Source organism: Mirounga angustirostris, unplaced genomic scaffold, assembly GCF_029215605.1.
Source record: "Mirounga angustirostris isolate CCGP_5_RB_7025 unplaced genomic scaffold, mMirAng1.0.hap1 SCAF_15, whole genome shotgun sequence".
Lineage (NCBI taxonomy): Eukaryota > Metazoa > Chordata > Mammalia > Carnivora > Phocidae > Mirounga > Mirounga angustirostris.
The window spans coordinates 92,670,893-92,688,892 of NW_026991723.1; the positions used below are offsets into that span (position 1 = coordinate 92,670,893).

Genomic DNA, 18,000 nt, shown 5'->3' on the forward strand with positions numbered 1-18,000 from the left:
CCTCCCCCCCCCGCACGCCCCCCCCCCCCCCCCGCACCCTGCGGAGAAGCCCCTCTTGCCCACACCCACAGGCAGGGACCTTGTCCCCCCCCCCCCCACCACCACCCTTGGTGACCCACAGACAAAAGGAAACAGATGACGCGCTTGCGAGCGCAAAATACTTTATTTACCAATTTGCAGTGTAACAAGTTGCATCTAGGAAAAATAGCAGCTCCCGCCTGGCCCGGGAGGGAGCTTCTTGAATCAAAAGTTGCTGGCAGTGGGCACAGGCAACGGTGGGCAGGCCAGGTGGAGGGAGCTGGGGGGCGCCAGGAGGGTCTGGGGTCCCAGGACCCCACTGAGTGCGGACCAAGGGACACAAGACGCTGCTGCCCGGTCAACCAGCCCCAGCCTCTCTCAAAGTGACAGGAGCAAATGCACCCGGACGTGCACGTGGGTGACGCCACGGGAAAGCCTCCCGTGGCCCTTCCTGGATGACCCAGGGCCCCCGGGAAACGGGAGGCCTGCGCGAATTCCACAGTTATACCATTTCTGTACTTAGATTTAAAACACCAAGCAAACTATGTTCCCCAGCAGAACCTACAGAAATTACTTTCTAATGATTCTTATAAATATTTAAATCTTTTCTGCAGTTTCTTCAGAGCTAACAAGAATGTGAATAATTTTCAGAACAGTCGATGAAGCCATAAAGCTTGGAGTCCAGGGGGAGGGCTCCCCCTTTGTGGTTCAGGTGGCTGGCGGTCGGCACACGACCTGCGGAAGATCTGGCGTGGGAAAACGGAGGCAGAGCCTCGGACTCGGAGCACGTGCCAACAAAGTCCATCTCCGCCCTCTCTCCAAGATGTCACCAACCCGAGAGGACGTTAACCAGGCGAGAGAAGGCAAGTGGATGGCGCCGTGAAGAGCAGTCACGACCGAGCACAGGGTCGATGATCACACAAAGGTCGTGGCAGCCCCTCACGGCTCTCTGACGAGGAGTCTGATCAGGCTACGCACGGACTGAAAACCCCCAATCCAATCTGTTACAGTGACAGTTTTAGTCCTGGTGGATTCACGGGGACCAGTCCCGTGTGGGACGCAGCTGTCGGAGGCAGGGCCGCCCCTCGCAGACGGGCAAAGCCAGGCCCCTGGGTTGCGTGGGACATGAAGAAGCAGCTGGAAACGTCTTTGCTACCGGACAGAGATGCACTTCAGAGCCTCTCTCAAAAGCTAAAAGAACCCTTGGGGGGGTGGGAAATAAAGCACGGTTAGGTTTGCAGAGACACCTGGGTTCCTCAAGAGCAAAGTCTTTCCTGCAGCAAAGATGCCTCCAGCCTTGCCCAGCACAACGCTCTTCACAACTGAGACTGTTTTACCCTTAAATCACTGTTAGGTGAACGAAGGAGCCAAGAGCTCCCCGTTTCGGGCGGCCTCATACAGGAGCTGTGCACCTGACCCTGGCCACCCTTCACAGACGGTGGCGGTGGAGGAAGAACAGGTACAGTCACGGTGGAATGAATCACTCCTGTGCCCATTCGGGAACACAGGGACGTTGCAGGCGATCTGTTGGGAGTTCTTGGGGGAGCATAATAATGATTTCAGGGTTCCAGATGCTACTCCAGGACGGGAACTCTTCTAGCTCAACGCTGGGTATTTTCTCTGGCCAATCCTCCCCATCCTCGAGCATCCTGAGGGGGCCGAGGCCTAGGAGGACAAGGAAGAGCGCTGACTTCCATGCGCCCAGCCTCCGAGGCCGGCAGCATCCCGGGAACACCCGCGAGGCTTGTGTGTGTGGGACCGTCCACACGGACCCACAGGCAGCCCCTGGTAACTGACCCGGTGGGGACCAAACCGGGCGGTCTCTTTAAAGGTGTCTGCGGTTTATGGGGCGCCTAGGTGACTCAGTCGGTTAAGAGGCTGCCTTTGGTTCAGGTCATGATCCCAGGGTCCTGGGATCGAGCCCCGCATCGGGCTCCCTGCTCGGCGGGGAGCCTGCTTCTCCCTCTCCCTCTGCCTGCCGCTCTGCCTACTTGTGCTCTCTGTCAAATAAAAAAAAATATCTTAAAAAAAAAAATTTTTTTATAAAAAAAGGGGTCTGCGGTTTTGTCAGGTGGTGGGAGGGGAGGCCAATGCTGGCGGCTGCCCTGGGAGAACCCGTGGGCAGCACACAGGCATTTACCTCTGCCCCCTCGCAAATCCTAGCGAGAAGGGACATCAAAGAATTCACGTAAAGCACAGGCTACAAGATGGAGGTAACAGGACAGAAAAAAAACACATCTTGGAGCAGAAAAGCAGATGCGCGGCGGCCAGGTTGTAACTTGAGTGGGACGTGGTGGCCCTGAGGTTGGGGTGGCGAGGTGCCGAGCGCCGGGTGCAGAGGGAGCAGGTCCGGCCATCCCAGGCAGTGTGGGCAGGGGCCGCACCAGGACACCTGGGCTCAGGTGAGAGTTTACATCCTGAATGCCAGGACGACCCCTCCCCCCTCCTCGGCTCTCCCCAAACTGGCAGCCGGTCTGTATACTACGGGCAAGAACTGGGAATGGAAGAGAGAGAAGGCAGAGGGAGAGAACTACAAGGGAACATTCAAGAACATTCCCCAACTGCAGGACATGGGCTGGCAGGTGAAGGGCGGCCAAGGCCAGCACGTGGGAGTCAGACCCAGACCCACGGCGCAGTGTGTCAGCAGGAAAGTGCAGGAGCCCCCGCTCGGCCAGGAGCAGGGGAGGGGCAGATGAGGGAGCAGGGGCAGCGGGCGCAGTGGGTCGGGGCACGGGCTGGGGGACGGGAGGGCACTGACCTGTGCGAACTGAGCAGGGCTGTAGAAGGGCACGGCTGCCCCGGGAGCGGCCCCTGCAGGGGGGTGGTCACTGGGAGCCTGAGAAACAGAGGGCCCATGTCAACAGAGTGCCGTGACAGCGGTTTGCGCCCTTTGTGAACACAAGACACTACTCCTGGGGGACCCGTTACAGTGCTCTAAGTAAGCCACCGAAGCAGGTCGAAGACACTTCTTGCAACACTGGATTTAATTACGTCAAGGTTCACGGGAAAACGGTAAGACGTAAAGCCGCATGCAGAGAGAAATGCCTTAAAACCAGAACATGCAGGAACGAGGAGTGCACGGCACCAAGACGTCCCATTAGCGTCGACTTTAAGCAGTTAGTAAACATTTTTGACTACTTCAGACCTCTGGTATCCAGCTGTCAAATCCAGGGTTTTAGTATGCAAATAAAAAGGTCACGTGAAGCCTTCTACTGAGCCAATGGAAACGCGTCGTTCCGCGATACACAGAAAAGATGAGGCATTCCTTTATCTCCCGCCCAGACTGGCCGAAGGACAGCTTCCCGCCGCCCTCGGCCTGGCCTACGAGACGCTGTCGCGCGCTCGGTCAGAGAACAGAAGTCCCTCCTGCCCCCGGCGGGCTTCTGAGACCCACTCACACACGGCGAGCCTACGCCGGAGGCCGGCCATGTGGAAAAACCAATCCAGAAAGAACACAATTACAAGACTGCAGTCGTTCACTAGGAACATTTTGGGGTCCACATGCTCGTCAGTGCATCTGGACGGCTCCTGACCCCGAGGGCCCTGGGAGAAAGGAACACTGCATCGTCTGGCGTGCGGCGGACGGGGAGGCAGTGGGGCTCGTTAGCGACAAGGGCACGGCGGCCAGCCAGCACAGCGCGCTCAGAGGGAACACAAGGCGACCCAGTTCAACTCGTGTTCAGTGAGAACCGCCAGCCACAGGTACCTGATAAAAATGCTGGCTTACTTCACGTGATAATGAACTCATTGAACTACAGCGTGAAAGCTACAAAACAGCAAGAACACACACAAAACACAGACAAATAAAAAATCAACATGCATGTTGCTGCTCTAAGCAGTCAGTTTAACCCCAGAGAGCTTCATGAGGCCGTTAGAATCAGTACAGTCCAAACGGGAGAAAAGCCAGAGTTAGCTTAAAACGCCTACTTTCGTGGACAGTTTTTACGAAGAAAGCGCCACGAGCTGGGGGCCTTGGGCGGCCCTGCCGTGTGAGCGGAGCCTGGGGTGTGTGCTCCAGCCCTGCTCGACGTGGGGCTCCCGGGCGATTCTGCACAGACAAGGGGGGCTGTCTGCTGTGCGGACACACCCTGCGGGCTCTAGGAAGCTGCTAAACCGCCTTTTCCGACTCGTCAGCACTCGCTTTTAGAAGAAGCAGCCACTTGGACCATACACACGAGTGAGGTGCCGGGCCCGGCTTCGGGGAAGGCCCTCTCCTACAGGCGCGCCTTACCTCTCCTCCCTGGGAGCCGTCCTCACGGGTGGGTGGGAGCTCAGGGCCGGGGAGCGACGCCGCGGAGCCGAACGCCTATCAGAGGAAGAAGACATGCAGTCCTCCCCACTGGGCGGGACGACGCGACCCCCCTCCGGCCCCGGCGCCGAGGCGCTCCGCTCCGTGTAAAGCATCCCTCTGAGCAGCTGCAGGGCCCACGGGCTCCACCGCGGACGGACGGCCCATCTCTAGGGAACACGGACCCTGGGCCCCGCGATGGCATTATCACCCCATCTTCGAGCAGGAAACAGGCTTTGAGGAGTTACGTAACCCCTCACGTGTTAAGCAGCTCATTAAATGGGGAACCAGGCTTGCAATCCACTGTGTCCACCTCAGACACCAGACTCTGAATAATCCTATTTCACGTGCAAGTTCCCAAAATTAAAAAACACCTCTTTACGACTATGATTTCAGTAACCACGTGCACATGGTTATACTCTGCTTCTCTCGAGGACCTTCGTTCAGGGGAAAGAGACTTCCGACAGACACAGACTCGGCCCCTGGGTGCACAGCGGGCCTGATGCAAAGGTCGGGGCCAACTTTCCTGGGCGGGGTGCGGGGCAAACCCTCACCGCCCTCCTGCCTGTCCTGTGGCCCCGCTCACCTGGGGCTCTGAGGCCGGCTCTAGATTGGCCGGACCCCCTGCAGGCGCCTGCCCTTCCCTGCTGGCCCCCTCTGCAGGTGGGGCTTCCTCTGCGTCTGTGAAGGAGACAGTGCGGGAAGCTGTCATTCCATCCAAAACACTGCTGGCCTTACATTTCCCACAGTCCCACTCGTGCGGGACAGGGAAAGAAGCCCGTGAATGAGCAGATGAACCCAGGCTCCCTGCACATCGGCCGGGTCACTCTTCTTAAGGGAGATGAAAGCCAGAGGCTCTCAGAAAAGAGGTCAGAGGTCAGAAGGTCCCGTGGTGCCTACCTGGGTTTGGTCCAAACAAGTGAGCAGGAATCGGGAGCGGGGCAAGGGGAGCAAAAAACTCAGCAGGAGCAAGAGCTGGTTCACTCCGCTGGGGCCCCCCCGGGTTTAAAACATCCACGTAGCGTGCTCTGGTTCCAGCTGGGCCGGGAGAAGCAGCAATTCAGGTCATCGCACCACATGACTCCGCTCCCCGGGCCCCCCTTCCCCGAGCGGGAAGAGCATGCGGGAACGCGGCTTTCCCCACAGCACAGCCCGGCTGCCACCCGGGGGAGGTGCCCGTCCCGCACTTCAAAGCTACCAGCTCAGGGGCTGCTGAGCAGGGCTCTCACGCTCTAGAGAAGGGGAGCTCTCCCTGCAGACTTGCCCCGGAAAACCAGGATGCCCTCTGCAGACAGACAGACCTCCATCTGACCTATACTTACGGTCCCTAAGCTCTGGTATCTCTGGAGAACAGGCAAGTTCTCAAACCAACTCTGGTCTCCGCCTTGACTTTGTTACCTGCTTTCCTAGAAAACATGTTCACAGAGGCCCTCGGGGGCCCTCCAGGACCAGGGGGCGCAGCGAGCGGAGCCTTGGGGAGCGAGGTTGGTGGTGGGGGCGGTGCCTTCTTCTGCGGAGGGAAAGCGGCTTAGAGACCCTCCTGCGGACCCGAAGCCGCCGAGGCGGCACGGGGAGCCGGGGCCCAGTGAAGCGCGAGGAATTCTGACTTACCTCCTCCTCTGGCTCATTTACATCCACCCATCGGTTCTTCTTTTCATCCCAGACGATCTGCCACGATTGTGAAAAGTAACAGAAGACGTCAGGAGGCAGAGCTGAGCAGAAGCAGCACCTGCTTCCTCCCGACACGGCGGCCTCCGGGAGACGAGACCCCAGCCTGCTCGGTGACCACCGTGCGCAGGAGCCTGCACGTCCCTCAGGGCCGCCCTCCACGACACTCACCGATTTGTTCTTGTCGTCTGGCAGATAAGCTTCTGTCCTTTTTTTCCCAGGAAGCCAACGAGAGAACCAGGATTCACTACTCTAAATGCAAAAACCATCAGAACCACCTTGAGGACATGGTGCTGGGTGAGCTGAGCCCGGCACAGAAAGACAAACCCTGAGGATCCACTCCCGGAGGCCCCAGAGGAGTCGGACCCACAGACGCGGGAGCTGGAGGGGGTGGTGTACAACGGGGACCGAGGTGCAGTCTGAGAAGACAAGTCCTGGAGAAGGGCGGAGAGGGCAGCTACACAGCAGCGTGCGCCTAACGCCGCAGAAGCATGCCCTTAAAAATGGTTAAAATGGTAAGTTTTATGTGTATTTTACCACAATTAAAACATCTGAACAGTGTGCCTTTTGGAGCTCTTCCTGTCTAAATGCCAACAAATGGCAGCCTCTGGCATTCTCCCGGACTGAGCAGTGGCCAACAGACTGGGAATGTCCTTGTGGGCCCCCCTCAAACACAGTCCCCCGCCCCATGTCCTATACTGGGAGAAGTTAGGTGTCAGGGACGCTTACTTCAATCCCTGCAGGCCATACTTCAACTAAAACACAGACCAACACGGAAGCAGCAGGTGCGCATGCTCTCAAACCCCCCACACCCCGAGCTCCGCAGCGGAGGACGGCACGGGTCTGCACGCTCACGACTGGTCAGCGTGTCATAGTCCGGCTCAGGCTCACGCACACTCTGAATAAAATTTGCGTTTCCTTACGATGGCTCATCATTAAGGGGCACCTGGGTGTCTTAGTCGCTTAAGTGTCCGACTCTTGGTTTCGGCTCAGGTTGTGATCTCAGGGTCATGGGATCGAGCCCCACACTGGGCTCTGTGGGGAATCTGCTTGGGTGTCCCTTTCCCTCTGCGCTCTTCCCCCACCCCATGCTTGCTCTCTCTCTCTCTCTAAAACGAATGGATAATTCTTTGAAAAAGAAAAGACGCAGGGTGCCTGGGTGGCTCAGTCATTAAGCGTCCCTTCGGCTCAGGTCCATGATCCCAGGGTCCTGGGATGGAGGCTGGTGTAGGGCTCTCTGCTCGGCAGGAAGCCTGCTTCTCCCTCTCCTGCTCCCCCTGCTTGTGCTCTCTCTCTCACACTCTCTCTCTCCCTCTCTCTGTCAAATAAATAAATGAAATCTTAAAAAAAGACACTAATGGTTAAATGAAATCCGATACGCTGAACTATATGAAAATTAAGAACATGTCCTGCCTAAACTAACGTTAAGAGTAAAAAGGCAGTCCGCAGACCGGGGCAAGAAGATACTGGTGAAGCCCACATTTCAGAGGCCAGCAGCACACGGGAAAACACACAGGTGGTAACAGGTACACGAGGAAGGTGCTCGGCGCACTAGCTTGTGAAGCAAAGCGACACCAGGAAGGGCCACGAACCCCCGCCGAGAGGCTGCCGTGGAGAGGCCCGAGCCTGTGTGTGCGGGGACAAGGGCCTCCAGGCCAGTGACAAGGAATGACTGGGCCTCTCTGGCTCTGCTGGGGGAAGGTCACCTGGCCCAACCGCCCAGGAAAACTGCCTGGTGGCACCTTCCCACGCTGGACGCACAGCTGTCCTGGGCCCTAGGCACGCCCCATGAGAAACAAGTGCTTTCACCAACAAAAGACAGAGAAGAACGCGCATGTGGCTTTTACAGGACCACCCCAAACTGAAAAAAAGGCCAATGTCCACTACTGAGAAAAAAAAGATAAGTAAAATTGTAGCATCTGCATACGACAGATACTATGACACAATGGTTTTTAAAGATTAACCCCCTTTATAAGAAGTTCTGGGACAGGTCCCAAAGTCGGAAGAGGCCACCCTCTGGGGGTGCGTTCTGACAGGCCGTGGACACACGGGGCCTCCTGGTCCCGCTGCAACTGTGCCCTGGCCAGTGGTTATGTGGGGACACGGACGCTTGGAATGCCTTTGCCCCACCGCCAGCGTAGGAGGAAAGCCGTCTGTGGGAGCTGCACCCCTCCCCGGGCCCCGGGCCCCCACCCTGCTGAAGCTGCGTCACCTTCTTGGGCTCCTTGGCCTCTCTCCTGGCGGCCGGCGCAGGTCTCTTCACTTCGGGAGCGGCTGTCGGCGGCTGCAGAGCACTGGAGCTGGTACACTCCCAACCCGGGGGGGCCTCAGGGCCCTGCGACATCCTGGAGGAGCCCTGTCCCAAGGCAACATGGGGGCAGGCTCGCCTGGGGCACCTCCCCAGGAGCGAGTGACGCGAGCAGAGCGGGGAGGGGGCGGGGGACAGCTGCCCCTGCCTCCGGCCCTGCTCTCACAAGGCGCACGGCAGGACTCCACACAGGGGTGGTGGGGCCCACTGGGCACTACGGGGCTGGCAGAAGGGGGGTACACGAGCGCACCAAGGTGACGCTGGGCACAGAAGGGGAGGGGGCATTTTAAAACACAGACTTGTTTCTTTTCAAGATACTTATCGCTGAGCGAAGACCCTGTGTTCCATAACCTCTCACTTTACATGAGAACAAAGCCCTGTCCTGGCGGAACGCCTAGCGGAAGTTTAAAGTACAGCAAGCGCCTACGACGGCGTGCCCACGGAGGCCCACGGAGGCCCACGGAGGCCCACGGAGGCCCACTGTGCGTCAAGACGGCTTCGGGACGCACTGCGCAGAAAAGCACGTGTCCCTCCCGGGACAGCAGCAGAAGCGCTCTTTCTACCAAGCGCGTCTGAGAAACGCAATGAGAACTTCAAGAGGAGCAGTGACGCTGCAGGGATCCCACTGCCCGGAGAGGCCTGCAGGACTGGGGAAGGCTCTCCGTGCTGGGGACGTCACCACCGGCCACACAGCCTCCCGACAGGGGACCGTCTGTGCACCTCGAAGCGGCCCTCCTCGCGGCAGGGGTTCACACCACCTTACGCGTGCTCTCCTGCTGAGGAGCAACTTAAAGGACAATCTTGTGGTTTTCACTGTTCTCCTCTGACTACAACTGGAGAACAACAAGTTCGGGCTGCTAATTAACGCAACTTATGGAAAACAAAGAGCTCGGGGGGGGGGGGGGAGTGGGAGAGTACCAGAGGAGCAAAATTTCCGCCAAAACCCTCTTCTCTCAGCTCCGGAAGCGAGTTTCTCCCAAGCGTCTCCGGCGGCATCACCCCTGTCGACAGAAGAGAGGCCCACTGTGGTCTCCGTGTCGCGGACACAGGACAGGAGCGGACATGACGCACTCGCGACACAGCACATCTTCCCACGGGGCCACGGCCTCCCACCACGGTGCGCGGAGTCCGGCACCGGAGACGTTCTCGAAATCGCTTCTGTCTGAAAGCTGGGTGTACGTCTGGCTTTGTTCAAGGGCGCAGAGCCGCACAGCAGGCGCGAGAAGCCCCACGTGGGACTGCGGGGCAGGCTGCGGCCTGGGCTCCCCTCACGGCCAGCCCGCCACACCCGGACACCCACTCGCACCCCACACGCCAACACGCAGCTGAGTCCCGGAAGACAAGGCACTGGTATCAACGACCCCTCCAGCCTACGGCTTCCAGAACCCCTCGTGTACGCCGACGAACAGAACCTGTCTCAAGTTCTAATCACCTCCTTCAACGCCAAACCCAACAGAGCTCCTCTCTCAGGACGGCACGGCAGCAGGCCTACCTGGGTCCTGGCTCCGGGCCTCCTGGGGCGCGTGCTCACTTCCCTGCAGAGGTGGTGCGCCAGGTGGCAGGCCAGGCCCCGCGAACGGAGCCGCAGGGTCGGGCCCAGAGGGCTCTGGAAAGCCAAGGGCAGCCCCTGGGGGTCCACAGCCAGGCCCCAGCTCAGCAGGGCCCGGGGGTGGGGGCACCGGGAACAAGGGCACCCTGGCGGGGAGGGCCGGCTGGCCGTCGGGGAGGGCCGGCGGAGCTGCACCAAGAGAGCGGAGAACAGAAGCCTCAGGTACTGGCGCTAACTCCGGGCACCTGAAGAAGCTAAATGGCGTCACTCAACAGCTTATCACGTGTCCCTTCGTGTGGCCACGTTTCTTTTGTTACGGGATGAGAGAAGCAGTCATCAAAGCAGAAAGTGCTGACGATGCCAGGGCATCGATGGTTTGGGGAAAAGCAGAACATACGCTTTTTAGGGACAAGGGGAGGACATCATTAAATGTCACGTGTGGCCTGGGCCCTGACCCCTGACGAGACCCCAACACAACCTGGGGAGCAGCGGCCTGAAAGAGAGTTTGGTGTTCACTGAGCCCTCCCTGCCCCCCTCCTCCCTGCCCCCCTCCTCCCTGCCCCCCTCCTCCCCCTCCAGGGCTCAGCAGGCCGCCCACCCACTCAGACCCGACAGGCTCAGCGAGGGAGCGAGCACGGGGAGAGGGAAGGCTGACGTGCTGGGAGGACGTGTCCCCTCCACTCTCCTGCAGGCAGAACGGCGACGTTCCACGTTCGGAAGCAGGGGCTGCGAGGGGAAGGCGGGAGGCCCGCTGCTTCTCCAGCCGCACGGGGCTCACCTGAAGGCAGCAGCCGCACCCCCTGGCCCAAGTGCTCAGCGCTGGGCACGGGCGGCGCCAGCAGCGGATTGCCGGTGCCCGGGCCCCCTGGCTGGGCGGGTGCTGGCCCGTCGTACTGCCCCGCCTCGGAGCTCGGGGTGCTGGGACAGCGCTGGGGGAAGGGCCCATCCCGACCCCACGCCGCGGCGCCCTCCTGAGGGAGAGAAATGGCAGGCATTGCCAACAGCCCAACACGGCGCTGCCGACCCCGCCGACCCGCTGTGTCTGGGCCTCAGGAGCGTGAGCGCTCTGACCAAAGTGCACACCCCTAAAATCGTACCGTTCACACCGAACGTGCTCGGTGTGAAAACGACGGGGGCGCAAACCACACTTATCAGCATGTCTCTGACATCCTGTCCCCTGAGACTGAGAGCACACTTCACACCTTGACCTGCTTGTCCACACACTGCAGCTGGACCAACCAGGCGGGCTCAACAAAGGCCTCCTCCTCCGGCTTCTCCCTCAGCTGCGGGTCAAAGAGCCGCAGCTGGGACGCGATCTGGACACACACAGGGAGGAAAGGGCCCTGTTACTATCTGGCATGACAAGGAAGACCGTGTTTTCAAAACCTACCATCACCTGGAACAAAAAGCATCTTCAGGGTCCGGTGGGATACTTCCCATCACATACGGTTTCTGAAGCATGTGGTGACCTGCCCTGAAACCTCGAACGTACTGCCAAGTCACTGGAAAGGGCGCGTGGGACCCAGACTTCGCCCTAGCGAGCCCAGCAGCCCGTGTGCACAGAGGCCGCCAGCAGCCGGGCCCCCCAGAGCAGACTGCTGCCCCCAGCATCGACTACACAGGCTTGGCTTTACTGATCAAAATGCTGAACACTCTGATGGGCGGTGGGGGGTGCGGGGACAGTGCAGGATGGGGGTACGATGAAACCAGGTGGCCTTGAGTAAACAGCTCCTTCCTGAAGCTGTGGGAAGGAGGACTTGCTAATTATTCTATTTCCCTAGACGTCTGAAACTTCCCACAGTAACACTTTCTCAGGTTATCACGTGAGCGCGTTTCCCAGAATGAAGCTCCTCGGGGGAGGGGAACAACGGCATCCTCGCGCCCTGGGCACCGGCCTGCCCTGTCCTGTTTGTGCCTCACTCACTCCTGCAGGCTGCTCACACGGTGTCTGTTTTACAGAGCAAGAAACCGAGGCTGGCACTGGAACAGCCTGGACCCCAACCCAGGCTGCTGGACTCCGGAAGCTCAGGCTGTTAACCGCTAGATTCAACCGCCCCACAGTGAGTTTCCTGGAGATGGGGTCCTTCTTCCTTCAAAGCTTACGGCCCAGCTTCTGTAGTGGGGTGAGGTCTCTGAAAACTTCCTAAGCTAACACACAAAACACCCAATACCTGCCCAAGAACACCTGAATTTCTAAGCTGTTGAAGAAGGAAGCCCCGAGTGTCTACATGGTCACAGCTCAGTCCCCAAGTCCAGTGATACTGATGCGCCCATGGGGTAAATGCTGCTGGAAGGACATTCGAGAAGACGTTACCTGAACCAGCTGGCTGATGAGCACGGGCGAGTACTTGTGGGGCTGCAGCAGGATGCTCTTGGCAATCACCTCGCAGTAGTGGAAGGCCTGTGTGGCCAGCCCCATTTCAGCCAGGCGGCAGGAGTAGATAAACTTGAACACCTGGGACAGGGGAGCGCAGCACAGTCATCCCGACGTGCCTCCCCAGCCCCTGCGTCACCCGACAGGCCCCCAAGCTGGAGCTACTCCGACGTCTTGTGCACCTCACGTGTCCCCCAGCCGTCCCACAGCACTGAGCCCCGTTCCCAGAGCACTTTTAGATGAAAGTTGCAACCAAGCTTCTTAGAAACTCACTTTTCCTCTTCAACACGCTTACGAGGCTGGTCACGAGGGGCTCGTCACCACGAGCGCCCGGGCCAGCCAGCAGGGCAGGACGGCCGTCCCCACTAACACTGCACTACACAATGTTTACACCCACGCGCCCCCAGATCAGATAACACTCTCCCCAAGACACTAAAAACCGTAGAAAGTACTGGAAACCACATACTCAAGAAACATTTTAAATGCAAAGGAAATTCTCAATTCAATAGGGCTTACTTCTCAAGCATTACAGATGTCTCCCTAAGATTTCCAAAAACACTACCACTTTTTGCGTAAGAGCTCAAAAGCCCTCAACAACCAAAGACTTGCTAGCACTGACCACCCCACTCGTAAAAACCACGGACCAGCGTGGCTCCAGCTTACCTGGAAATTGGGGAAGGAGCAGGTCTGTGCCCCAAGAGACTGGGCATATTCATAGGCTTCTGTCCTCTGAATAGCTTCATTGGTTGCAAACTTTAAAAACGGTAAACTGTTGAGGAAAGAATTTTAATCCTTGAGCAAGGCACCCAGAACCACGTCACGCCACGTGATCAACACCTTGCGATCAAGGTGGGAGGCTGCTGCCACCGGGTGCGTGTGCGCCGTTTCTGGGTTAGCTGATGGAGGGATGTTTCCTTTCTAAAGGAAAACAGATACCTGGACGTTCCTCACCTGTGGTTCGATCCGATTAAGACGAGTTTTGTGGTTTTCTTTGTATAAACCCCCAACCCGACCTGGGCCATGAGGTAGCAAAAGTGTGCAGCATCTAAGAGACCTTTTGAAGCTGAGGAAACATAAAGCAGACCAAGACTCAGTGACTGCGAGTTCTACCAGAAATCTCAACACGTGGACAGCAAACACCAGAGAGGCCACACAAATGGAAAAGCCCCGTGGCCCTCCACACCCCAACAGCGGCTCTCATGCCCAGGCGTGCTGGGCGCCCCCACCTCCATGCCCGCGCCTGCATCTGACCTACCCAGAGTGTCGCCCATGGTGGCCATCGCCCTGGACTCCACATCCACGTTGCTGCTCAGGTTGGACAAAACCATAGCAAGATGTGGCCTCCAATCTCCCCACTTCTCATCTCCGCAACACTGAGGTCAGAAAAAAGCAAAACCAAATAAACCCTTATGCTTGAAGAGAGCGTCGCTTTTATCTCGTCACGGGTGAGCTCACAGAGCACAACGCAGAAGCCTGAACGAGAGAGAGCGCAGACCTTGCGGCCTCGGGAGGCAACCTGTCACAGGAGCGAGCCCGGACAGGCAGCAGGGCTGCGGGGACCCTGGGGAGCCCCCGCACACTGACCGTGGACGCAGCAGGCATCCGCCCCGACATTAGCTGGTACACTGTCTGCAGAGGGTCGTTGATCGGAAGACTGTTGGCGAACCTAGGCAGATACGAGGAGAGAAAGAGCTAAGTCGGCCCTGTTTTTAAAAGACAAGCAGAAACAAGCCCGGTTTCATCTTGGCCCTTTGATGACCGTCGGGTGGGTGCCCGGCCCAGGCAAAGTGCACAAAGCCCAGTAGTTGAACAAAAGAATAAAGGAAATAAAGACTAAGGAATTCGTGATGGTTTCACAAAGCACAGACAACTCTGCAGTTAAGAAAATGTTTCCAAAGCCCTCAGCGGTCCAACAGCAGGGAAGAGGGCCCAGCAAGCCCGAGGCAGTGGGACAGCAGCATGGTGCAGAGAACACGCCCCAGCTTTCTGTGACAAGGGCTGCAGGCCACTGCGCTTCCAAGAGCTGCCCAGGCAGCGCAACTGGGCCAGCACGACGTGCCCAGAAACAGTCTACACAGCAAGATTCTCTACCTGGTCATGACGCGGGCGTGTGTCCGGCTGTCCATCTTACTTGCAAGTAACAGAGCATGACCCCATAAGGCATTTTTCATCGCAGACTCTAAAGCATCCTGCAAAGCATTTTAGTGGTTACCTGAGTTATCAGAACAACTTCGGTGACATACGTGAGCAGAAGCAACAGCCCGTGTGTCGTTACACATGGTGGGGGGGGGCAGGGGAGAGGGGCCGGAGTGCACGTGAAGGGAGGTGTGAATCACGGGCCTGCCAACACATGCGCCCGGTTCAGACAAGATGGAGAAGCCCGCTTCTCCCAATCTGCCCTAGTTGCAAAGTCCCTGTGGCAGCGGGTCTGCGAAGACTTTGCTGCTTTGGTATCTGCTAGCAAGCAGCCAGCGTACGGAAGGAGCACACGGATGAGGAACAAGGACGAGCGAGCAGCAGTCCTGCCGCCTCGGACTGTCCCTTCCACTGTGAGCAACGCCACCGGCAAGCATCCCCAGTTCCAGAACGACACATGAGGCCTCCACGAACACCATCCCAACACGGACAGAGCCTTTACTAACGCGGCCTCCCCTGCGTCCAGAATCATCTGGGGTCGCAGTCAAGAGGACAGCCTCCTCAAGGAGATGGACGTGTCGCGGTGGAGGAAACGTTAAGCAAACCTGACAGAGTCTACAGTTCCGATCCGTCGTACGATGTCCACGTGAAGACTGTTTGTTTACCAAATACGAGCTTCCGGAGCACAACATGACATCAAAGAACTAAGAACTCCGGGCCCGTGAGAGCCCAGCCGCCAGAGCGCAGGCGCGGCCATCCCTGGGCCTGCACAGTCCCGGGGAGCTCCCCCAGCGCACGCGCTCTGTGGCCTGCAGGGCCTGGCGCCCACCCAGCGCCCACCCCGCTGAAGAGATGGTGAACGCACGCCTCACTGCGCGAGGACAGCCGGCTTTCTGTCCTGCGCACGGGTCTGTCCCTGAGAAGTATAGGCAGCAGGGGCGCGGCCGAGCACAGGCAAGTCTACCACCCTGGCGACCCCTGGAAGGGAGCTCTGCTACCGGGAGCAGGCACTCTGGACGCCAGATGCCCTTCACAGAACGAGCCCGCGGCGCCGGCTCAGGGTGCCGCCGCGCCCGAGGGCAGGACCGTGCACGCCAGGGCCCGCGCAGGGCCTCACCTTCTTGCGACCATACAGAAGCAGCTCCCGGAACCTCTCGGTCTCCCGTTCAAGGGCACTGCTGCCAGCTGCCTGGCTGTCAGTGAGGAACGAGAGCTGGGCCTCCCCGGACTCCTCTTCCTCCGCTTGCTCCACGGCCTCGTTAGTGAAATCAATCAGGTTGGCCTCGTTGGGTGACTTCCCAGGAAGCCACGCGGTTTTGTGGTCTCGTAACAAAAGCTCCGCGAGGTCTGTTCCCACCACGGTCTGCAGGGGCCGCGGGGGCAGGAAGAAGAAAGCGCGTCACCTCACACGGAACTTACTGCGGGGGTGCCGGGACGGGTGAGGCCCCCAACAGGACTCCTCAAATGGGCACGTGAAACTCCCACACGCACAAGCCACTGCTCACGACCTGGCCAGGAGCAGGACGGACAGACCACAGACGACCCGACAGGCTGACAGAGGCGGACCCAACCACACGCCCTTGAGTTCCCCTCCCCGAAACCACCACCAAGACACTTCCTGAGGGAGCGCCTGGATAGGGATGCTGCTCCCGTCCCACAGCTTGGCACAGAAATCCCGCCCAAATCCACTGGGCGGGGGGGGGGGGGGGGAGAGACGGGACACGGAGGCCAACAGGAAACCTACCCCGTTCTGTCTGCACAAGAGAACAATGAAACTCCAAAGGAGACTTGCAGACTCTTTGTCAATTAAATTTTCGTTCTGCAAACATTTTGTAGCTTTGTTCTGTGCAAAATTAATAACATCCACTTTATGGGTGTCATCTCTGAAAAAAGAACACACACTCAATGGACAGCAGCAACTGCATCTGCGAGGCTAGGTGCAGCAGCCGCCTCCGCACGGCCGTCGTGGGCTGCTGGACGTGGGCTGCTGGACGGGCACGTACTTGCCGAGTGGTCCTGGGAACGAGCGCAGCTCCTTCTGCTCCGGCATGTGCTGCAGCAGGGTCTGAGGCGCAACGGGTGGGGGCAGAGAGAGAGCAGCTCATGGGGGGCAGGTGCGCATCCACCGGCTCCCTGGACCCCCACGCCCTCACAGCGTGCCGGCCTGCCTGCTTTACTGCCGTGATTTTCAAACTCTACGTCTCCCCTCCAACTGAGGCAGGGCCCTAATACATGCACAGAAGAGGCCTGCCAGGCCCACAGAACAGGGCCCCCCACCCCACCTGCCACCAGATCACAAAGCTCCTCTACCCGTGACCAAAAGCCACAAGATGAACACGAGCAGGGTCCTCCCTGCTAAACCAGAAACACGAATAAAGACAAAATGAATATGCAATGAAACGAAGTCTAACGTAACACCCGACGCAGGTACTCAAAGTCCTGACCTCTGAGGGGAGAAACGACCCAGCACAACAAAAAAACCTATGAACTAAAGATTCATGGGAAAAAAACATCTTCCAAGGTCACTTATTCAGAGGGCTGTCCTGCGATGCAGAATTTCTACTCACGCAATTACCTCCATGCTGTGAATTTCAACCAATGCAGGCTGTCCTTCCGAAGGCAGATTTGGAATCACTTTAATGAGCTGACCCCCAGGACCGAACCTGGCACAGACATGAGGCACTGAGAACTTCTCAGGAGAAGTTGGTCTTGATGGAGCTACATTTAAATAAAGTGAGAAAGAAACAATCAGCTTGTCACTTTTTAATGCTTCTGGACCAGGAGCGCCTGGGTGGCTCAGATGACTGGGTGTCTGCCTTCAGCTCAGGTCAGCTCAGGGTCCTGGGATCGAGTCCCACGTCGGGCTCCCGGCTCAGCGGGGAGTCTGCTTCTCCCTCTCCCTCTGCTTATGCTCTGTGTGTGTCTCTCTCTCTCAAAATAAATAAATAAAAATCTTAAAAAAAAAAAAAATGCTTCTGGACCAGATTAACAGTACAGATTTTCAAGGTGCCCATATGGCTGGAATCCTACGTTAGACTGGTCACGATGACCTGGCTTTCAACTGGAAGGTAATAATTATTAAATATCCCATCAAAAAGGGGAACTTAGGTATGTGTCAGAAGAATGTTTCAGGGGCGCCTGGGTGGCTCAGTCATTAAGCGTCTGCCTTTGGCTCGGGTCATGATCCCAGGGTCCTGGGATGGAGCCCCGTATCGGGCTCCCTGCTCCACGGGGAGCCTGCTTCTCCCTCTGCCAGTCCCCCTGCTTGTGTTCCCTTTCTTGCTGTCTCTGTCAAATAAATAAAATCTTAAAAAAAAAAAAAGAAGAATGTTTCCATTGTTAAAAACGAGAACTATTCTCTTCTAAAACAAAACTTCTTTAAAACAGCCCCGTGCGCTGAGCACAGGCTACTCGGAAGCAGCGCCTGGCCGCCAGCTGCTCAGAGGCCCCACCGGAGCATCCGTGTCCCCAGCTCTCTGCAGAGGCCGGCTCCTGGCAGTGACGGGCATGGGGCACCGACAAGGACGACGATGGCAGGATGCCTGAAGTGCAGAGAGATTTCCACAGGACGTGACACACGCTGCTGCACTCCTCTAAGGAAAAGCATTTGATGGGACACCTCCAAGAGGAGCTGAGAACGTGGCACTGGTGGTAAGTCC

At 58.1% G+C, this 18,000-nt stretch overlaps 1 protein-coding gene across 15 annotated transcripts in view; it reads right to left on the reverse strand.

Annotated features, from left to right (window-relative positions):
- Positions 1-144: 144 nt before the first annotated feature.
- The window catches only part of SEC16A (SEC16 homolog A, endoplasmic reticulum export factor), a 34,136-nt gene continuing 16,280 nt past the window's right edge, over positions 145-18,000 (reverse strand). For 8 of the 15 annotated variants that reach the window (XM_045883522.3, XM_045883520.3, XM_045883521.3 and 5 more), the window contains 24 exons: positions 16,917-17,059; positions 16,345-16,406; positions 16,086-16,224; positions 15,459-15,704; positions 14,297-14,394; positions 13,790-13,871; positions 13,461-13,578; positions 13,157-13,268; positions 12,869-12,974; positions 12,146-12,286; positions 11,034-11,147; positions 10,610-10,802; positions 9,775-10,020; positions 9,201-9,283; positions 8,187-8,330; positions 6,146-6,226; positions 5,918-5,974; positions 5,705-5,816; positions 5,207-5,344; positions 4,893-4,987; positions 4,250-4,324; positions 3,725-3,784; positions 2,777-2,854; positions 145-1,683 (listed from right to left, as the gene is read on the reverse strand). In XM_045883522.3, the coding sequence (XP_045739478.1) occupies positions 1,615-1,683; positions 2,777-2,854; positions 3,725-3,784; positions 4,250-4,324; positions 4,893-4,987; positions 5,207-5,344; positions 5,705-5,816; positions 5,918-5,974; positions 6,146-6,226; positions 8,187-8,330; positions 9,201-9,283; positions 9,775-10,020; positions 10,610-10,802; positions 11,034-11,147; positions 12,146-12,286; positions 12,869-12,974; positions 13,157-13,268; positions 13,461-13,578; positions 13,790-13,871; positions 14,297-14,394; positions 15,459-15,704; positions 16,086-16,224; positions 16,345-16,406; positions 16,917-17,059 (2,792 nt within the window). In that variant the 3' untranslated portion in view covers positions 145-1,614. The other 7 variants (XM_045883524.3, XM_064579073.1, XM_064579071.1 and 4 more) reach the window with 6 other exon arrangements.